Source organism: Notolepis coatsorum, assembly GCF_963971535.1.
Source record: "Notolepis coatsorum genome assembly, chromosome: 12".
Classification (NCBI taxonomy): Eukaryota; Metazoa; Chordata; class Actinopteri; order Aulopiformes; family Paralepididae; genus Notolepis; species Notolepis coatsorum.
This window is the reverse complement of record NC_140176.1, coordinates 10,776,635-10,799,532: the sequence shown is the minus strand read 5'-3', so window position 1 is coordinate 10,799,532 and position 22,898 is coordinate 10,776,635. Positions and strand designations below refer to the sequence as shown.

The 22,898-nt window shown below is 43.4% G+C and overlaps 1 protein-coding gene across 1 annotated transcript; it reads left to right on the top strand.

Moving 5' to 3' along the window:
• Nucleotides 1-5,189: 5,189 nt before the first annotated feature.
• On the top strand, nucleotides 5,190-21,865 carry LOC311237692 (uncharacterized protein). The gene is made up of 4 exons (XM_084325663.1): nucleotides 5,190-5,300; nucleotides 7,152-7,226; nucleotides 18,565-18,783; nucleotides 20,550-21,865. Exons 1-4 carry the CDS (start codon nucleotides 5,275-5,277, stop codon nucleotides 20,809-20,811), a joined length of 582 nt encoding a protein of 193 aa, XP_084181789.1. The 5' UTR covers nucleotides 5,190-5,274; the 3' UTR covers nucleotides 20,812-21,865.
• The last annotated feature ends 1,033 nt before the right edge of the window (nucleotides 21,866-22,898 follow it).

Below are 22,898 nucleotides of genomic sequence, written 5' to 3'. Positions count from 1 at the left end.
TGAAGCAGGATGAAGACGATAGAAGTGCAGGTCAACAACATCCTGACACACAAACAAACCAATGGGTGTTTCCTATAGGCGTGACTCAGGGCTGATGTATCATCATCACCTAAAGCGGATTATGCCATGAAATATGAGATACAGCAGGCGTGATATGTTACATCCCTCTTGTTAACACGGCTGCTCCTGACAGACTAAATATAACACCACTATAACGAGCGTCTCACATCCGCTCCGTTACGTGTTTCCCCCCCTGGTCTCCCGGCAGCAGCAGCTGCAGCTGCACTTTTGACAGCTCTCTCCCCGGCGGGCACACTGGGCACACTGGGCGCAGCAGCGGGCAGCAGCGGCAGTGCAGTTGGCAGCTCTGGGGGGGGAAGCTGTGGTGGAGATAATTTACAGACAACCTTTTGCTGCATCACGTCAGGAGAAAGTTTCAAACCCAGTTAAAACCCTTTCACTACCCACACTATACCAAAGGGTATAGTAAGAAGCATTTTGTATGAAAGTATTCTGTACTTCTGTATGACAACTATTAAAGAACTTGAACTTGAACTTGAACTTGAACTTAACCCTTTTTTTTCCACTGCGACAATACAATACAAAAGGTTAACCCTTTCGCTGCCACGCGACAAAGGGTTAACCCTTTCACTGCCACGCGACAGAAGGTTAACCATTTCACTACCACCACACTACTACCATAATGGTTAACCCTTTTCCACTGCGACGATACAGAAGGTTAACCCTTTCACTACCACACTACTACCATAATGGTTGACCCCTTTTCCACTGCGACAATACAGAAGGTTAACCCTTTCACTGCCACGCGACAACGGGTTAACCCTTTCGCTGCCACACGGCAGAAGGTTAACCCGTTCACTACCACACTATACCAAATGGTTAACCCCTTTTCCACTGCGACAATATAGAAGGTTAACCCTTTCACTGCCACGCGACAAATGGTTAACCCTTTCGCTGCCACACGACAGAAGGTTAACCATTTCACTACCACCACACTATACCAAATGGTTAACCCCTTTTCCACTGCGACGATACAGAAGGTTAACCCTTTCACTGCCACGCGACAAAGGGTTAACCCTTTCGCTGCCACACGACAGAAGGTTAACCCTTTCACTACCACCACACTACTACCATAATGGTTAACCCTTTTCCACTGCGACGATACAGAAGGTTAACCCTTTCACTGCCACACGACAAAGGGTTAACCCTTTCACTGCCACACGGCAGAAGGTTAACCCTTTCACTACCACACTACTACCATAATGGTTAACCCCTTTTCCACTGCGACAATACAGAAGGTTAACCCTTTCACTGCCACGCGACAATGGGTTAACCCTTTCGCAGCCACACGGCAGAAGGTTAACCCTTTCACTACCACACTACTACCATAATGGTTAACCCCTTTTCCACTGCGACAATACAAAAGGTTAACCCTTTCACTGCCACACGACAACGGGTTAACCCTTTCGCTGCCACACGGCAGAAGGTTAACCCTTTCACTACCACACTATACCAAATGGTTAACCCCTTTTCCACTGCGACAATACAGAAGGTTAACCCTTTCACTGCCACACGACAGAAGGTTAACCCTTTCACTACCACCACACTACTACCATAATGGTTAACCCTTTTCCACTGCGACAATACAGAAGGTTAACCCTTTCACTGCCACGCGACAAATGGTTAACCCTTTCACTACCACACGACAGAAGGTTAACCCTTTCACTACCACACTACTACCATAATGGTTAACCCTTTTCCACTGCGACAATACAGAAGGTTAACCCTTTCACTGCGACAAAGGGTTAACCCTTTCACTACCACATGGCATAAGGTTAACCCTTTCACTACCACACTATACCAAATGGTTAACCCCTTTTCACTGCGACAATACAGAAGGTTAACCCTTTCACTGCCACACGACAAAGGGTTAACCCTTTCACTACCACACAGCAGAAGGTTAACCCTTTCACTACCACACTACAGACGGTGTAGTGAAAGGGTTAACCTTCTGCCGTGTGGTGGTAGTGAAAGGGTTAAGGATGTTTGCGCAATGGAGTCTGACCAAAAATGGCTGACCAGTCGTGTAAGACTTTATCCCATACGTCGTTATCCCTTCGATAAATGCGTTTCCGTCGCTATATTTACAGCAGAATCCAAAAACCACCTCGAGGGGAATGTAAAGACCTTTTTGCACAATAAGGGGATGCTTTTTTCCCCTCTCTTTTCCATCTAGAATTTCAAATGCGATACTGGAGAGAGTGATGATGGGAATCAGTAACCACATTACAGGATAAATCGGAAGCCTCTAGATGGCGGTATATACACATGAGAACAGTTCATTTCCCCTAACACACGTTGTAGAGAAGAAGATCATCTGACTCAAACGGCGTTGTACGGCGAGGACCAGGACACTTCACGAGTGCACACACTATCCATCTCTCCATGGCTAAGTCCCTCTGGGGTTGATAAATATCCATCAGCAGACAGCAGGGGGCGGAATTCAGCACACGAGCTGCTGGGGGCCGAGCCCACAGTGACTGACTACCTCTGTTCCTCTGGGGAGGGGGGGGGGGTGGTCTGCTCCTGTCTCCATGACGACCTGTGTGGAGCCTGCTCTCAGTGAGGCTTGACATTCAGAGTGTAGCCGGGGAAAGGATGCAGCAGCAGCGGCGAGCTACATAACGGATACACTCTCCTCCACAGGAACCTCAGTGCCGCGCTCTCCACTGTAACACACTGACAGCTTGTCGAGAGAAACCATGAGAGACTCTTGTTTTTGTGTGTGTTGTTGTTTTTTTCTTTCTGCCCCCCCCCCCCCCCCCCCCTGCATGCAGCTCGGAGAACTCGTCTCCGTGGCGACCCATTTCCCTGTGACAACCTCCTGCCTCTGTCTCCTTGACTACGGGTACCGGTAGTACTTAAGTAGATTCTCCTGTCTGTCTCTGTGGGTGACTGGATGCCTCTGTCCCCTCGTCCCGCAGCTGGACATGAATTAGTCATGAGGACACAAGGCGCCTCTGTCCCCATAACAAAGATCTGACATCACCACCACATCACACACACACGCACATGCTCTTGCACACGTGCACACACACACGCATGTGTCTCAGTAGTACTAATTTATGTTATATCCAGTTTAATCACCTGTGTACATTGTATATTGCTATTGCACTTTACATTTACACTCTGGTTGAAGGCCACGTTGTACTGTCTGTATACTTGTGCTGTATGATGACAATAAATATGAATCGAATCTGAATGTGCATAATACTTACACATTCACTCACTCACACATAGAGGCTTGTAAACATGCACACAAGCAATGTACACTTGCAAAGGCAGTCACACACACACACACACACACACACACACACACACACACACACACACACACACACACAAGACACACACAATACCGAGGTACAAAAGTGTGTGAATATAGCAGTAATAATCAGTAAATGACATGTGGAAGTCTTCACTCTACCAGCGCTGTAGTGTTCCAGCAGCCACAGAGAGGCACTTCAATCTATTTTAAAACACTGTTGGAAGGACAGCAACAGATTCTCTTATTACACACGCCATTTTAAAATTAACAAATGTTTCATAGCTCCCAGGAAATCTCTTTTTGAATCCCTGAGAAGACTGTGTGTGTATAGGCTTGTGTGTGTGTGTGTGTGTGTGTGTGTGTGTGTGTGTGTGTGTGTGTGTGTGTGTGTATAGGCTTGTGTGTGTGTGTGTGTGTGTGTGTGTGTGTGTGTGTGTGTGTGTGTGTGTGTGTGTGTGTATATGTGTATAGGCTTGTGTGTGTGTGTGTGTGTGTGTGTGTGTGTGTGTGTGTGTGTGTGTATAGGCATGTGTGTGTGTATAGGCTTGTGTGTGTGTGTGTGTGTGTGTGTGTGTGTGTGTGTGTGTGTGTGTGTGTGTGTGCGTGCGTGCGTGTGTGTGTGTGCAGGCGCGAGCGTGCGTATATGTGTGTGTGTGTATGCATGGATCCAAGGCCACAATGTTATTGTCACTGCATTCTTTATCTTGCTTTGCTTTCTATTGATACATAACGGCGAGGTGGGGGGGGACATGCACCCCTCAAGAACGCTATAGTTAGTCTGTCATGACAACATGGAGCTGAGGCTACAACGCAGTCTAGCATGCAAAACATATGTTTTATTAAGGAAGATTGATGTATTATGTTGCAAATTCAAAATGTGTGATGCTGCTGCTGAGCATAGCATATACATTTTCATATATCCCTCTTGTCATCTCTTCAATTCTACAAGAAAGATGCTACTACTAGCTACTTGATGATGAACAGGCCTAGCCTAGCCTACTATTGTACCGGGTGCATTGCAATAGATTTCAAAACAATGAGAAATGCAATAACAATAATATAATATGGATTTCGTTGATAATCATGATCAGAGCCCCCCCCCCATCCATTGTCCTTGGCTACTATTTCGCCTTCTGCAATGGTCCATCTTCTATAGCCTGTTGTACAAAGGCCTTGAACATATTTGATTTGTCGGTCCATTTTTTTTTTTTTATCATTGCCCCCCATCTGCCTGATTCCCTCCCACCCTTCCGAGGCGGAATAGAGAGCGGGCAGATGAAGCGACATTAACGGTTTAAATGCTAGACATCTGGACATTGTGACACTATAGTCTGGAGACGTGCAAGTAGAATATAATATGCAATATATTACCTATGCAGGCTTCTCCTTCGTGCCCTGAACTCCGGCCCCGAGAGGGGGGACAATTAGCTACGGGACCTCAATCACACACGTTCACCGCAACGAACCGCTCCGCAGCCGCACGAAAACGCCCCCGTGCCTCTCTCTGCGCGGCGCCGCACCGCCCCTCGCTCCGGGCGCGCTGTCCGTCAACCAGGTGGGCGGGCTCTAAAAGCCCTGTCAGTCCAAAGACAAAAGTCATAGCGTTTGGCTTTTAATATGCCTGATTAAAATGTACTTCAATACTATATATAATACTTAATATATATATCCACCATAAAATAGAATGAAATGCGTTGTTAATACTTGTGCTTCATGCTTTTCTTTTTTAGTTGAATACGTTATTAATTGTCTCGAATTTCCTTGAAAACGTTGGTCAATTTTAGTCAGGCACAGCCTCGGTTACACCGAATTACAGGGTCCTGCTTGAAAGTCCCCGTGGCTGAGAAGTAAACAAAAGACGTATATGAATCAATTGTCTCCTGGTTTTTCCTTTTTTATAGGACATTTTATTGGATCGCCACACCATGGCAGGAGATGGTGACTTGGAGAAGTATGTGCCCCAGCTAATAATAATTGATCGCTGCATAAAGCCTAGTGTGTATTTCTGCCTGATACATTTACCGTTACTCATCCGTCCGGACTCCATGCCCACCTACAGTAACTGGTCGGAAGGATATTTTTAGCTCGGCTGTCAGCTGCTAGGACTTGAGGTTACTCGCGTGTGTGGTGTGTGTGTGTGTGTGTGTGGGCGTGGTTTGATGGAGTGTCAGAAGTGCATGTGTACGTGTGTTAGAGAGAGAGGTTATCTCAAGTTTGTGTGGCAGTCTGATATCACCACAATATACATCCATGCCATGTGCAGGTCAAAGGTCGGCTAAAACATGTGTGTAGGTTTTTTTTTTTAGATAACAGGTATTATGGGTATATCTTATATAAGACAACTAACTAAAAGGTGATCTCATTGGATGTGCCCTGACAATTAATGCTTGTATATCTTATCGTGTGTTATCATGTTTGTTTATATGTTTGTTTAAAAAATAATAAAAAAATAAAATACAAAAAAGGTCGGCTAAAATAGTCCCATCCACTGAATCCGCAGATTCAGCAACGTGGGTCAACCGAGGACACGCTGTCCCCTGCTAATGATTTACTCCCCATCTCCTCTCCTCCCTCCCTCCCTCCTTCTGCCTTCCTCTGTTTTCTCTCACTTGATTAAATTATTCTTTCCTTGGCTCTCTCCTATAGTTTCCTATAGTCTTCTTTGTGCCATCTCTAACCCCCTCCCTTCTCATATATTCTCCTTAGTACGGTTCTCTTCTTTTCTCCTAATTTATCCTCTCCTCTTCTTCTTGTCCTTTTTATTCTGTCCCTACTCTGGACAGTGGTGCAGTGGAAGAAGTAAAAGTAGAAATACCCTAATAACAGTACTCTGGTAAAAGTAGAATGAATGAATGAATGAATGAATGAATGAATGAATGAAAACTTTATTTAACAGATTGCAGAATGGGTACAATACAGTACGGCTCAATACATACAATTGTTAAGGGGATGCAGACCAGAGAAAGACGTTTGTCTTGTTTCCATCAGGGTCCCCCATTTTCATTTATGACATACACAACATACATGACATTTATGGAAATAGAAATACTCGGATAACATATAGCACTCTGGTAAAAGTAGAAATACTCAGATAACATAGCACTCTGGTAAAAGTAGAAATACTCAGATGAAATACTCTTCTGGTAAATGTAGAAGTCCATTCAATATTCTACTTAAAGTAGAGAAGTTATATTATATTACAAAAGTTCCTTACCTCGATCAAGTTTATGTTAAAGTGGTATGTGGTCCAGTTCTGCTGCTCTGATTAAAGGTTGTGTTAAAGTGGTACATGGTCCAGTTCTGCTGCTCTGATTAAAGGTTGTGTTAAAGTGGTACATGGTCCAGTTCTGCTGCTCTGATTAAAGGTTGTGTTAAAGTGGTACATGGTCCAGTTCTGCTGCTCTGATTAAAGGTTATGTTAAAGTGGTATGTGGTCCAGTTCTGCTGCTCTGATTAAGTGCATCATCTTCATCAACTTATACCATGTTCTTATAAATAAACTAAAGTACAAGGTCCTTAAAGTGAAAATACCCAAGTAAAGTACAAGTACCTCTGAATTGTACGTATAGTACTTGTTGGTGACACGTATAGACAAGATGGGTTGTTGTGGTCACGTCCTTCACCAGGGGGTCACGTGGTGTAGTAGTATGAGTAAAAGTCAGCTGTTCACCGGTTGGTTTCAGGTATTGAAATGATGAGGGGGTGAAACGGGGAAGTCATACTTTGTTGACAGCACGTTACACAATATTAAATCAAGCTGCAGTAAAAAAAATACTTGGTTACTTCCCACCCCTGACTGTAGGCGTGCCGTGGAGGAGCTGCTGAGGGAGACGAGCAGAGCGCGGGTCCGAGCGGAGACCATGGGACCGGCCGGATGGTGAGTACTGGTGGAGGTGGCCCGGTCCAGTCAGATGACCACATATTATCCACTAGGGATGGGTGTGAGTAATCTATTACTGCATGGAGCACTCGCTGTTTTAACCCTTTCACTACCACACTACAGAAGGCTGTAGTGTGTGACCGTCTGTAGTGTGATAGTAAAGGGTTAACCTTCTTTTTTTCATCTACTTTTTCTCCTCCCTATTTTTCTGTATTTTTCTCCCATCCCAATTTAGTCGTTATGCCAATTTCCCCCCTCCCCTTCCTGGTCGTTGTGCGCATTTGCCCCCCACTTGCCGGTCTAGGGAGCCCTGAAGTCTATCACATGCTACCTCCGTCACATAGGTCATAGGAGACAGCCAGCAGCCTCTTTTCACCTGGCAGCGAGGACTCTCACTGGGGAAGTGTAACGTGTGGGAGGATCACACTACCTCCCCCAGTTCCCTCCCTCGCTGTGCAGGCCAGGCGCCCTGACCGACCTGTGGGAGTCGCTGTTTACAACGACCAGGACCCACCCCACCGGCTTTCCCACCCGCTGACACTGCCAATTGTGTCAGTATGGACGACCGACCAAGCCGGAGGCACCGCGGCAGCCGGATTCGATCCCACTGTCTCTGCGGTGGTAGACAGACGCTTAGTCCGCTGCGCTACCCGGCCGCCCTAAAGGCTTGTGTGTGGTAGTGAAAGGGTTAACCTGCTGTCGTGTGGCAGTGAAAGGGTTAACCTTCTGTATTGTCACAGTGAAATGGTTAACCGTTTGGTAGTGTGGCAGTGAAAGGGTTAACTGAACTCCAGTGGTTTTTGAGGGTGCTCAAAATAAAAAATTATAAAAAAAATGTTTTGCCAAAAGTGCTTGTTTGTGCCACTGAAACAGAACTCTCGCTCTGAAATCCCACAAGGCTTGAGTTGGCGCAGGAAGACAACACTGGTCAGCTGTGGAGCGTGAGCGCGTAGTACCGCAAAAACGCTGTTGCGTTGAAAGCTAGCTTAGCGTTAACTGAAAGATAACAGTTTGTGCATTTCCAAATTGTGCCAACCACATGTCGTCCACTTTGCGTAGCGTTCATAGACTAGTGATACGGACATGCCGTTCCATGAGCGGAGAGACCTGCTGTGGACAAGAGTGGAGGTAATTATTACAAATGGTATAATTACTGTTTTGACTGACAATACGCATTAAGCATCGGGTATATTTCTGTGCATTGTTATATCCGCAGAGCGAGACATAATGCAAGTGTGTGTGTGACAGTGTTGTAGTACTCGAGTCCGAGTCCTGGACTGATTTTCAGGACTCGTGACTCGACTTGGACTTGAGCACTGATGACTCAGACTTGGACTTGGACTCGAGCATTGACTGCATTCAGACTCGGAAGGTGCAGACAAGGACTCAGACTTGTTAATTGATAAATACAGTTATTTATAAAAAGAAAAGAAAAATTGTAATAGGCCCTAATCATTTGGCATAAGCATTATTTAATTTTATTTAGTCCTTTTTCTATTTGTATGTCAGCTCTTTGACTGCCAGAGTGGAGTGGACTCAACCTTGATGACTTGGACTCGGGTAATGGGACTCGACTCTGGCTCTTCTTTGGTGACTGACTTGGACTCGGACTTGAACACTGTGGACTCGAGACTCGGACTCTAGGTTTAGTGACTCGACTGCAACACTAGTGTGTGACTCGTATCTCGTTATTGCTGCTGCCATGCGTTTTAAGATGCATTCTAAAAATGCATTTCCCTAAACAATCATCATATGTTATGTTTGTTATGATATTATGTTGATGTTAAAATTAGGGCTGTCAGTTTATCGCGTTAATTAGATTAATTAATTACACAGCAAATTATCGCGTTATGAAAATTAACTCAAAATTCATTTAAAAAAAAGTATTTTTATTTATTTATTTATTTTATAAATTTTTTCATTTTTTTTTATATATTTTTTTAAATCTCATTCATCCCATAAGAAGGTAGAATAAACATTTACAGACTTTTTTTTTAAATGGTCCATTTGCATGTTCTTGGTATCTGATTCTAGGGACATCTATGGATCTCAGGGAATGTATTCCCAGTGTCAGAAATACTGTGTCTGTTACTAGGCTTGAGTAAATTGTAATGAAACAAATGAGAATATCAATTCAATATATATATATATTTTTTAACAACACCATGCAAAAATTGACCAGACCTGAAAAATCTAAATACCGTAAATGAATAAAGGGAAGATGATTAAACAGAAGGTTTTGTAGATACAGTACTGAATTCTGCCATCCGGACACATGCAATTTGAAATATGATTATAGAATATAAAATATCAGGCCTAAAATGGTTATGCGATTAAAATGCGATTAATTAGATTAATTCATTACAAATCCTGTAATTAATTAGATACATTTTTCTAATCGCCTGACAGCACTAGTTAAAATGAGTATGCGCTTAGAGTACATGTTTTGTATTGAAATGTGGTGCACCTCTATTATAAGATTTATGTTTATTTTTGTACGTGCAATACGTGATAGTAGGATGCAGCGGCGGGAAGCTGAGAAGGTCAGCTGTCAGTGCGCACTGAGGGAGGAATGGTGTTCAGAGTAGGGATGGGGACCGAATCTGCTACTTTTTTTTTTTTATCCACTTTTTCTCCCATTTTCTATATTTTCCTCCCATCCCAATTTCGTATCATCCAATTCAACCCTCCCCTGTCACGAACGCTGTTTCTTGCCTCCCACAAGCCGGCTGCAATGTGGACTAAGTCATACATAGCACAAGTCCCCTCCGGTACTTGAGGTAACAGCAGTCGCATCTTTTCACCTGTGCAGCTCGATCTCTCAGTGGCGAGGAGTAACGCGTGGGAGGCTCACGCTGCCCCCGACACTTCCTGATTCTACTGCGCAGGCGCACCAACCGACCTGTAGGAGTCGCTGTCCACAACGCCCGATCCCCACCCATCAGTTTCCCACCCCCTAATACGGCCAATGTGTATTAGTATGAACGACCAGCTAAACTGAAAGCAATGTGGAGCGCTGGGCTCGAACAGGCAAGCCCAGCGTCTCCGTCATTCGTGGCGAGTGCCTTGCCCACTACGCCACGTAGCCGCCCCCGAATCCGCTACTTTTAAGGGTATCGACCGAATCACACCCACACGAGTACCGCTTCACGTGAGATCCACCGGTGCCACATTTCGGTAATACATTTATTTTAAAACCTTTTATTTTTTAATTGAATTTTATGACATCAACGTTTCCTTTACCGCGAAACGAAACCTATGAAGTGTGCCGCACGTTCACGTCAATGTTCACGCGCACAATACACGCTTACCTAGGATTGATTCAACAACAACAAAGCAGTCGGGGCAATGGCAAGCCGAAAACGGTCCCAAGTGTTGTAGATACTAGGTAGATAACATTTTTAGAGACTAAAGTACCGGAAAAAGGTACCGTTGGGTACCGGTATCGATTCACGGGTACCGGTATCGGTTCAAATGTGAACGGTACCCAAGCCTAGTTCAGAGTGGTTACGGGTGTGTCACAGCTGGGAGCATGGTAATGTTGCAGTGGAGGAGAAGTTTGGTAATATGAATTACGTGTAAATAAACTATTCACATCAAATAAAATAAACGAACAGGCGTTCTTTGTGTGGATGAAGACAGAAAACTTTACACAATTGCTCAAGCGCTACTCAAGTCATTCATGCGAGTACTCGATCTGGGAAAACATACTTGAATTACTCGTGCCCATCCCTAATATTGACTGCATTTACAAGGACATTAATATGCTGGATATTAGCCAATATCCTGGTTAAGTTCGTAGATAGGATAAGATGTTAATAGTCATTTGTATTTTGCCCCACAATGGTGGAACGAACTTCCCACCACAGTTGGGACAGCCGAAACCCGACCAATCTTTCGCCGTCAACTAAAGACACACTTCTTCAATCAATATCTGAAATACTTTTAAAAAAATGCACATGCACATGTCCTAATATACTACTAACCTACACTGTAGCACTCAACACTTTGAAGAACATTGTTACTAGAGTTGTGCCCTTCCTGTTGACTTGTCGTACAAAACTTGTAAGTCGCTTTGGATAAAAGCGTTTCAGCTAAATGACTGTCAAATGTAAATGTAATGTATGTCCTGATTACCAAAATGCACATATGTACACATATGTAAACCCCTTGGACCCAAGTTTATTTTCTGTCCACTATTGATATTATTTGCAATACGCTGTAATAGGAAATGAACTTCGGTCTAATTAGAATGTTTATGTTGTCAAGTGGAAGCCGTCTATTGTGAGCATCACCATGGAAACGGAACACAACACGGGCCGCAGAACAGGGAACAAGATGTTTACGGGCCTCAATGTCGGGCTAATATTGACATACTTCAGATAACAGATATTCATACTCCAGATAACAGATATTCATACTCCAGATGTACATTTACATGTTGTCATTTAGCTGACGCTTTTATCCAAAGCGACTTACAAGTTCAGCAGGAAGGGTACGACTCTTTCAGCCGAGTAACGATGTTCGTCAAACAGTGTTGAAACTTGGGTGCTGCGGTGTTGAGTGCATAGTAGTAAAGACATAACATTTGCAGAGTAGGTAGTAGTATAGGCAAGGCAGATTATTTAGTGGCAAAGTGCATGATAGTAAAAGACAGTACGAAGTAGGGCTGACCTTCGATTCTTTTTTTAATTCGAAGCTTCGCGGGGCCGAGATTCGTTTTTTATTCGAAGCTTCGAAATAAAGAAAAATACAAAAAATTAAGATTATTAATTTTCTTTTTTATATATTTCTTTTTTTATGTTGTGGGACTTGTATCGCACTTTGTTCAACTTTGTCAGTGCTGTAAAGTTTAAACCTTTTTAAATCTTAGACAACTTTGCTTTCATGAAATATTGTAAGCCGTCATTTGAGGCTTTATAAAAGCAGCACAATGAACACAAATCTGTCAGTGCCGAGTCCGACCTCATCTTAAATAACAAACAGCATTGCTTGTTGTAATTAACAAAGAAAGGCAGAGTTGATTTTGCAAAAAAAGAATCATATGTATTTTTTTACATAATCGAATTTTATTTTCATATTCGAATCCCATGCCCATCGAACGAAGCTTCGAAGCTTCGAAGTATTTAAGACAGCCCTAGTACGCAGGTTCGTTTTTCTTTTCTTTTTCTTCCTTTTCTTTCTTCTTCATTTCAGATATTGACTGAAGAAGTGTGTTTTTAGTCGATGGCGGAAAATTGGTCGGGTTTTGGCTGTCCTAACTGTGGTGGGAAGTTCGTTCCACCATTCTGGAGCAAGGACCGAGAATAGCCGGCTTCTCTTTGATGACGTTGCGGTGATGTGATGATGGTCTTCAAGGACTACACCTGGGTGTAGATGTAATATTCAGACTCTGGATATCATATCATATTCATACTCAATATATCATATTCATACTCCAGATTAGTGTTGTCACAATACCAAAAGTTTGACTTCGGTACAGATACCAGCCCAAGTATCACGATACCGATTCTAAAACGATACTGTGACAAAAACCTAAAATATCAGGAAAAGTAATGGAATATATTATTAGAAGACAGAACATGGAATAAAAAGTATACAATTATTTAATTTATTATAATTACAATTAATATTTTGATACTTCAGATATCATATTCATACTCCAGATATCATAATAAAATCAAATGTATTTGTAGAGCCCGAGATCACATTGTCCCCATGGGCTGTACAAGTCAAGAAGAAACATCACAATAGATCAAGAACAAAAACCACCATAAAATCCAATATGCGACACTCCCAGACTTTCCCCAGTGAAGATAAGGAACGACTCACTAAAAACCTAGCAATAGGCGGCCGGGTAGCACAGCGGACTAAGCGTCTGTCTACCACCACAGAGACAGTGGGATCGAATCCAGCTGTGGTGCTTCCGGGTTGGCCGACCGTCCATACTGACACAATTGGCGGTGTTAGCGGGTGGGAAACCCGGCGAGGGTGTGTCCTGGTCGTTGTAAACAGCGACTCCTACAGTTCGGTCGGGGCACCGCCACCTGCACAGCGAGGGAAGGATCTGGGGGAGGTAGTGTGACCCTTCCACACGTTACACTCTCCCAGTGAGAGTCCGCGCTGCCAGGTGAAAAGAAGTGGTGGGCTGGGTACACATGTGTCGGAGGAAGCATGTGATAGTCTCCGCCCTCCCAGACCGACGGTAGGGGGTAGAGTGCGCAACGACCAGGAAGGGGATTGGGAATTGGCATAACGACTAACATTGGGAGGGGAGAAAAACGGAAAAAGAAGGGGGGAAAAGATAATAAAAAAATTATAAAAAAAACCTAGCAATAGGAAAAGAAAAGCACCACAGGTGACGTGGAGGAGATAAACCTCAGATGGGCTGTTCAAAGGGGATCCCCCAACTGGATGTCGGTTATAATATAGTGTTGCTATGGATGATAGATGGATGGAGAATAGAACAGGCGAATAATTGGTATGTATGTATATATACATGTAATGAAACGCATATATATACACATACATGGCAATAGTATCTAAGGTACATAAGAAAAAAAAAATTATTAAAATAAATAGAGCTAAGAACAACAAAAAAAGCAATATTCATACTCCAGGTATCATATTAATGCTCCAGATATATTAATACTCCAGATATCATCAACCTTTATTTATACTCAAAAAGGCAATTGAGGTCACCCTCATTTTCAATGTCGTCGAGACTTTACAGACCTTTCAATGCACACATTTCTACAATATAACAATAATAAATATGAATAACTATCTATATAGTATAAAATGAACATAAAATCAGCACACAGATTGATAGAATAAAAAACAATGTATAAATTGCAGACATAATAGGTATATAAAAGACAATAAAAGTAGTGCAATGTAAACGTGCAGACCCCTCCCCCTTCCCGGAACAGTCAGTCCCCCCAAAACACCCCACACATCAATCCCCACCACATCCCCATCCAAGGCGCACCCCCCCGATAAAGCACGCCATGACTGAAGGAAAACACAAAACAGCCCCCACACACCGCCATGCACGGCGACGGGAATGCCACCCCTGCAGGCCGCCCCACCCCCCCCCCCCCCGGTCCCGGTGCCCCCGCCATCACAAAGAAAACCAGCTAATCCCACATCCCCCACCACCAAACTCCACAGAGGAACGACAGGCCACGCGCCCCAGGACCCGCTGCCACGCCAAAGGAGCCACGACTCCACACACTCAAGCAGACAGACACAACCGCGGCCAAACGAGAAGACACGCAGGATCGGGATGGTCTGAGACAACACTGGGACCCCTGGGTCACCCTGGAACACAGCAGAAGATACAGCGAGCCCCCCACACAAGGAACCCCAAAACCAGCCAGCGAATCGAGGGAGCCCAATGACGAAGACCAATCAAAATCCACCAAAGCACACGCAAGAGACCAATACCAAACTCCAGGGAAGGTCCGGGAAAGGTCTAGCCAAAGCCATAGGCGCCAACCAAACCCCCCCCCCCCCAGATCTCTCCCAGAGTCGAACACCAGCCCCCTGCATGCGCCCCGACCCGGCCAGCCCCCATTGCCGAAACTCCCCCAACCCACCGACACCCTAGGGACTCCCCGCATGAACTCACCACAACCCCCACAACACCCCAAAATGTCCCAAAGGTCCCATATCATATTAATATGCCAAATATCATATTCATACTCCAGATATCATGAATGCTCCAGATATCTATATCATTCATACTTCAGATATCATATTAATACTTCAGATATCATATTCATACTTCAGATAGATATCATATCCATACTCCAAATACCATATTAATACTTCAGATATCATATTCATACTCCAGATATCATATTCATACAATACTTCAGATATCATATTCATACAATACTTCAGATATCATATTCATACTTCAGATATCTTCAGATATAATATTCATACTTCAGATATCTTCAGATATCATATTCATACAATACTTCAGATATCATATTCATACAATACTTCAGATATCGTATTCATACTCCAGATCATATTCCGGCTTCTCATGGTTGGATGTGAGCTCATCCCGCTGTTTTAAACAGGATATGGTGTTTACATGCACACACTCATAGATGGACTTCTCAAGTATTCTGAATATTAGTGTGCATGTGAACACACCTGTTGTCTGCCTGATGGACTCGAAGAGCCATGGCAAGCGACCTGACCGACCTGAGTCCAGGCCAACTGACTTAATAATAATAATAATAATAAATACAATTTATAGGGCACTTTTCTAGAGCTCAAAGTAAGGCTGCACGATTCTTGCTAAAATGTGAATCATGATTTTTCTCTCTAAGAATTGAGATCACGATTCACATTTTAAGTTAGAGGGTTGTTCACTAAGACAGTAGAGGTTGAGTACTTTATTATCTAGAGATGGTAAGTTAGAGTGTTGTGTTCACTCATAGTTAACGACAGTAGAGGTTGAGTACTTTATTATCTAAAGATGGTAAGTTAGAGTGTTGTGTTCACTCATAGTTAACGACAGTAGAGGTTGAGTACTTTATTATCTAGAGATGGTAAGTTAGAGTGTTGTGTTCACTCATAGTTAAAGACAGTAGAGGTTGAGTACTTTATTATCTAGAGATGGTAAGTTAGAGTGTTGTGTTCACTCATAGTTAAAGACAGTAGAGGTTGAGTACTTTATTATCTAAAAATGTTAAGTTAGAGGGTTGTGTTCACTAGTTAAAGACAGTAGAGGTTGAGTACTTTATTATCTAAAAACTAAGTTAGTGTGTTGTGTTCACTAGCTAAAGACAGGTTGGGTACTTTATTATCTAAACATTTTAAGTTTGAGTGTTGTGTTCATCTTTAGTGTAATGGTTAAATTTCCACAGGCGTTTATTTGCTTCTCAGAATGATCATCTTTACACTGCAGAGAGGAATTAACAGGAAATAATGTATGCAGCTATGTAGCTATCTGGTGCGACAAAAGACATGTCTGTTGTGTTTCTTGCTGATGACCCTAGTGTGCACTGCGGATGGAACCATTGTATTGATTGATTGATTGAAAAGTTTATTAACAGATTGCAGAATGGGTACAGTACAACTCAATACATACAATTGTTAAGAGGATGCAGACCTGAGAAAGACTTTCGTCTTGTTTCCATCAGGGTCCCCCATTTTCAATTCATCATATGACACACACGACATACAGATAGACAGTACTGCTACATCTATACATTTATGACATACCAGATTTGCAAATACAGTACTGTTTGTGATACTAAAAAAATCCAGAAAAAGAGTGTATATACATTTGACATAGAAACTGTGCATTGGAGGAGGTTGGGTAGGGGGGGGACACTGTACATTGGAATACTGACATACATTTGACATAGAAACTGTACATTGGAGGAGGTTGGGTAGGTGGGGTGGGGTTGGGTGGGGCTGTACATTGGAGGTGGGGGGGGGGGGGTTGGGTAGGGGGGGGGGGCACTGTACATTGGAATACTGACAAAGCCATGCTTGGTCTTTATTGTACAACTGGGTTAGGACATTTGTAGGGGCCAGTTTCGAATTGCAGTCTCCCGTAGGTGTTCTTTGAGAGTGTTTTTGAAGGTGGGTAGTGATTCACATTCCTTTACAGCTTTGGGTAGGGCGTTCCACATTGATGTGGCATAATTGCGAAACGTGTTTAGTCCCTTGTTTGAGCCGAATCCGGGTTTTACATGATTTGTGGAGCTCCCTCTGGTGTTGTGATCGTGGTATTCACTGACCTTTGGGAAGTATTTTGACATGTACATGGGTACCTTGGTCGTGTAGTGTATCTTGTAGACCAGGCCCATTGCAAGTTGCTGTACTCTGTCGTCTACTCTAAGCCATCCTAGGTTGGCAAAGTGTGCAGGGGTGAGGTGGGTTCTAGGAGTCAGGTCAAGCAGTAGTCTGACTAGTTTGTTTTGAGATGTTTGTAATTTGGTTTTTAGTGCCTTTGAGGTGCTTTGGTACCATGAGGTGCACTGCAAGCATAGTCGTAGTATCCTTGAATGAGTGCTCCTGCCAGAGTCTTCAGGGTATTCTTGTTTACCAGAGAGGAGATCCGGTACAAGAATCGAGTTCGTTGGTTGACTTTTTTTATTACATTGGATGCCATTTTGTCACAGGAAAGATTAGCCTCTAGGATGGAACCCAGGTAGGTAATTTCATCTTTCCTTGTGACAATATTGTCACCCACTGTAACTGAGAAGCCGTCGGTCTTGCTGAGTTTGTTATTTGAACCGAAGAGAATGGACTCTGTTTTGCCCATGTGTAATGATAGTTTGTTGTCGGCGAGCCATATGCAGATTTTACCTAGTTCCGAGCTGAGGGTTTTTTCAACCTGTAACTTGTTCTTGTCTGAGACCAGCAGGGCTGAGTCATCCGCAAACAGGAACAAGTTGCAGTCACAAGCTGACGACATGTAATTTGCATAAATTAGGAACAGTAGTGGTCCTAGTATGCTTCCTTGTCGGATAGGGTACCGTTTACCTCCACCATCTGTTCTCTCCCCTCCCTGTAGTGGTGATCACGCCATGTTCTCCTGTAGTTCTCTGTGCACTGCGGATGGAACCATTGTAGTGGTGATCACGCCATGTTCTCCTGTAGTTCTCTGGCTTGACTTCACACAGAACACATACCCGATCGGCTTCTCTCCTCCTACTGGTAGACTGTGATGTGCTGTTTTAAAGACGGATTGAGTCTCACGCACCAACCCAATGCCCACTGGGGGGGCGACAGTGGCTCGGGAGGTAGAGCAGTCGTCTGGTAATCCGGAGGTTCTCGGTTCAATTCCCGCTCCTCCCGGGGCAGCGTGTCAAAGTCCTTGAGCAAGACACTTAACCCCTAACTGCTCCCGATGAGCAGGTTGGCACCTTGCATGGTTGCCTCTGCCGTCGGTGTGTGAATGTGTGAGTGAATGGGTAAAATGTGAGGAACAAATTGTAACACGCTTTGGATAAAAGTGCTATATAAATGCAGCCTTTTACCATTTCCATCACAACTTTATCAAAGGTTCTATGCCAGCCATCTTTCACCTTTCACTGCCGCACTACCAACCGGTTAACCCTTTCACTGCGACAATACACAGAAGGTTAACCCTTTCACTGCCACACAACAGCATGTTAACCCTTTCACGGCAACCGTCGGTAGTATGATAGTAAAGGGTTAACCTTCTGTAGTGTGGCAGTGGAAGGGTTAAGATGTACCAGTCAAAATGACCACTCAAGAGATTTGAGTGAGAGCGGACCTATCCTGTCCATGCGTTAGTCTTTGGTTGAATCCTTGTCTGTTTGCTCTCGTCCGTCAGGATGAAGTGTCCTCTGCGCGGCACCAACAAGCGCTTCCTCGTCAACACCCTGCGCTCGTCGGGCCTGCAGCGGCGCTCCGACGGCCCGTCCGCGGCCGAACAGTCCGCTCCGGGGGGACGCCCGAGGGGTGAGTGGTGGTCCCGGGACAGGAGTCGCAGCAGCACACCTCCCGGATATCACAGAGATCGCCACAGAGACGACCACAGCAGTGGCGGCCGGTGGGTACTTCGCCACTAGGGGCGCTATACCAAACATTTTGCAAACATGTACAGTACAGTACCACGCAACAGACTCATGGCAAGACTTGAGCGATTCGACTCACACTCACGGCAATGAATCGGCTCTTATGAACGAGTCGCTCAGCTGTTACTACAACAACACACAACCAGTCAAATAAAGTATAGTCTATAGACTCTAATTCACAACTTGAAACACAATATATAAATAGAAAAGTGCAGATCTCTCCCTCTCTCCTTCTCTCTCTCTCACACACAGCGCGACGTGGAATCGATTCGTTACACAATCAGACCTATTATATACCAAGAATAACTTCAGTATGAGTACAGGGCTGTACACATATTTAGCATATTGTTAAACGAGCCAAGGCTAGCTATTAAACTATCGATATGAATCGAAAATCTGGGACCCTGATGTAAACAAGACAAACGTCTTTCTCTGGTCTGCATCCCCTTAACAATTGTGTGTATTGAGCCGTACTGTATTGTACCCATTCTGCAATCTGTTAATAAAGTTCTCATTCATTCATTCATTCAAACATAGACGATATTGAACAAGCCATAATCCACGTATTTTCAATCCGAGAGAGCTGCAGTAGTTAAATCAATGAGCCATCGACACAGTCAGTGTGGTAACGTTATTATTGCATCCAAGATTGATACACGGCTGGCTAGGCAGTTGGTAGTCATAGTCTTGTGTTATAAAATAAATAAACAATCAGCAATGTCTCGCTTCATGAATGGCCAGCAGTAGCCTAACAGTACTGCTCCTAAAAAAAACTATTTACAAACGTTAACGTTAACCACAGAGAGAGAGAGAGAGAGAGAGAGAGAGAGAGAGAGAGAGAGAGAGAGAGAGAGACTCACTGTTTAGTTGAAACGTCCAGGGCAGGAGAGCTTGATAAACGTGTATAATCCACTGATGATGTATTCCAGACCACTGTCCACTGTAGTCTGTCTCCAGACTGCATCCGCCATATAGCTTGTTAGCCAAGTGTTAGCTCGTTAGCACAACACAAGTACATTCCTTTGTCCATTTCCGCTCGAACAGACTGCAAACTACCTGGCGTTCTATCGCCATGCTCTAAGACAAACTCTAACCTTAACCAACTTTGAAAGAGTGCCTAAGCTTAACAGTCTAAAGAACTTGCAGTCACGGCACGCTCGTCTAAGACAAACAGCTGCCTGCATCATTCTCACAACAACACAACTATCTCCACCGACCAACCTAGGAATAACCTAGAATTGGAACATTAGAAATTGGATTCGGCCAATCAGAGATCGTCTCTGTGAAATTCTGCTACGGAAAAAAATACTGGCGTCGGCCAATCAGAGAGCGTCTCCGCGAAATGCGGCTACAGATATTCTTGACGCTACTGGCTAGACCGCTTCAAATCGCGCCCGGATTCCAACATAATAGTCATATTTCAACGCACAACGCGTTATGCACTGATTGGCTGTGACGGATACAGCGATCAAACTGTGACGCGCACTCAGAGCGCTATCGCGTATAGCCCGGGCCGAGAAATACGAAAAAATTAAAAAAATTATAAAAACCTGATGTCACTTCCTGCTCTGGAAAACGAGTGTTTTTTAATTGCGATAATAACGTTATATTGTGCATTGGAAATACAAACATACTTAAAATGAGTAAATATTATTCATTTTAAACATGTTTATATTATTTATAGGGCTATAAAACAAAAAACAAAAAGATAATTTTTCTTGTTCTACTCTCATATAACCAGGCAGGGCCTGAGGGGGGGGCGGCGCCCTTGCGCCCCCCAGTGGCGGCCGCCACTGGACCACAGACACCTCCACGGGGACAGCGGCGACGAGAGACACGAGCAAGAGAGAGACAAAAGCGGTGGCCACAAAGACAAACCGCACAGAGGGCAGAGACACCGGAAAGATGGCCACAACACGGACCCTGAAACACACACACTCCATTCCAGAGAGTCCTCTCCGGGTGAGCGACGCCGTGCTTCCAGAAGCCACTCCCATGTCTAGGGAACCGTGTCACTCTCTCTCATCACAGCGGTGACTCCGCCTCCGACAGCTCTCAGTCCTCAGGACACGCCCACCCCCCCAGCCCCAGCCCACTCACGTTCACCTGTCGAAGACCACGCCCCCGGTGGGAGGCGCCGGAAGTGGCGTCACTTTGCTGTTTATTACACCGGTTATTACACCACTACTGGGAAAACAGAGAGAGCATAGAGCTGTTCAGAAAACGGAGAGAATAGAGCTTTGCAGAGATTAATCTGAGAAAACTGAGAGAGAATAGCGGTTTTCAGAGATGAATCGGAGAAAACAGAAAATATAGGATGGAGCTTTTCAGAGATGGATCATAGAAGAGAATAATAATAATAATATTTGATTTGTTTTATCAAAGTTTTTGATAAACTTTATAGTTGTGGAGCAAATCTCAAAACGCTTCATTGTAAAAGAACATAAAAGCTAGCAAGAGAGTAAAAAAAAGAGAATGTAAAAAAGCAAGACTAAAAGGAGTAAAAAAACATAAAATAAGAAGCGCTAAAACTGGTAAAAGAACATAAAATGTGTGGAGCTAAAACTAGATAAAAATCAACTAAAATAGAATAGAGCTTTTCAGAGATGGATCAGAGAGAAAATAGAGCTTTTCAGAGGTGAATTATAGAGAATGAGGACAAGGTGACTGGAATGTTGTTTATTTGATCTGAGGCTGAAATACATAACTTGACCAAATGTCTCCCAGCCCGTTGACTGAGGTGTCCACTGTCCAGCATGGACTGGTCTCTATATGATATAATTGGCAAAATGCTAGCCCCATATTTGTCTCACCTTTTCTCATGAGAATTCTATTCAAAATTGACTTTGTCCTCTTGACCGTATACTACGTCAAGAGTTTTATTTGTCACGGCATACAAGTATACAATGAAATACTATGTTTCCATCGCATTCAAAGGAGATCGTTTTAATTTAATTTAGGAATTTTTTGTTTTCAGTTATACTGCCAATGGCCAAGATAAACCTCTATTGTGTTTTTGTGTATACAAGTATTTTATTCTCCAATAAATGATTTCCTGCTGAAGTGTATGTATACATTAAATATGTATGTATTATAAGTGGCCTCTAATATTCTACTAAACGCTTACATGGAGTTTTGTGTGTTTTCAGAAGGACTTTTGTCTTTCAGACGGGGTTCCATCTCTCTCACTGAATGATTAATGGTGTCTTTTCTTCCACCCAGAGCATGAGGTTTGATCTGAATTATAATGTCGTTAGCATTCTTGTGTCATTACTTGCCGTTGGTAATGTTTACATATGGCCTTGCTGTCGCCACTGGGTAAGCACCTTTTATCACCGCTCAAAACTTTTTGACATGTATATACTGGTGGTTATCAGAAACGGCTTTTGTTTGTGAAAGAAAAAAGAGTATTCCAGTTTCCGTGACAGTCGTATACAGGCTCCTTTACACATGCAGCCTTGAATGGCATGGTTGGTTTTCAGCATGTAGAGAAACATAACAAATGATATAGGCTATAGTCTATATAAGAAGAAGAAGAAGAAGAATGATGATACAATACAACTATTAAATATTGATTATTTAGAGAAAATAAGATACATATTCAATATGCATTGTGTAGTGTGATGGGTGTGCCATGTAGTTCAAGTTCAAGTTTCAAGTTTGTTTTTATTTGTCACTTACAGTATAAAGTACATACATTACAGTGAAATGCTTGGTTCTGTATGAGCCCCTGAGAATGCTTCATACAGTAAAAAGATAAGTAAAGAGGAATAACATATATATACAAACTAAAGTACAATGAAGTTAAAAAATAAAAAGTATAGTATATTTATAGTTAATAAATAGTAGTTAATACAGGCTATGGCTGGAATGATTTCGAATGACAAAGTATACTTTCCTTCTGTTCTGAACTCTACACACACGTTGAGCCCTCTCTGGACAACAGGTGGACATTTGCTCAGGCGTTCTAAGTAGCAACTCTACTCCATCTGCTGTTTATACCCGTTGGGCCCATTTGGCCTCGTCTCCGCGCAGCAGATCTCACCGTTTTATTGTTCTTCAGCTCATATAAGAGCCTCTACAACCTATA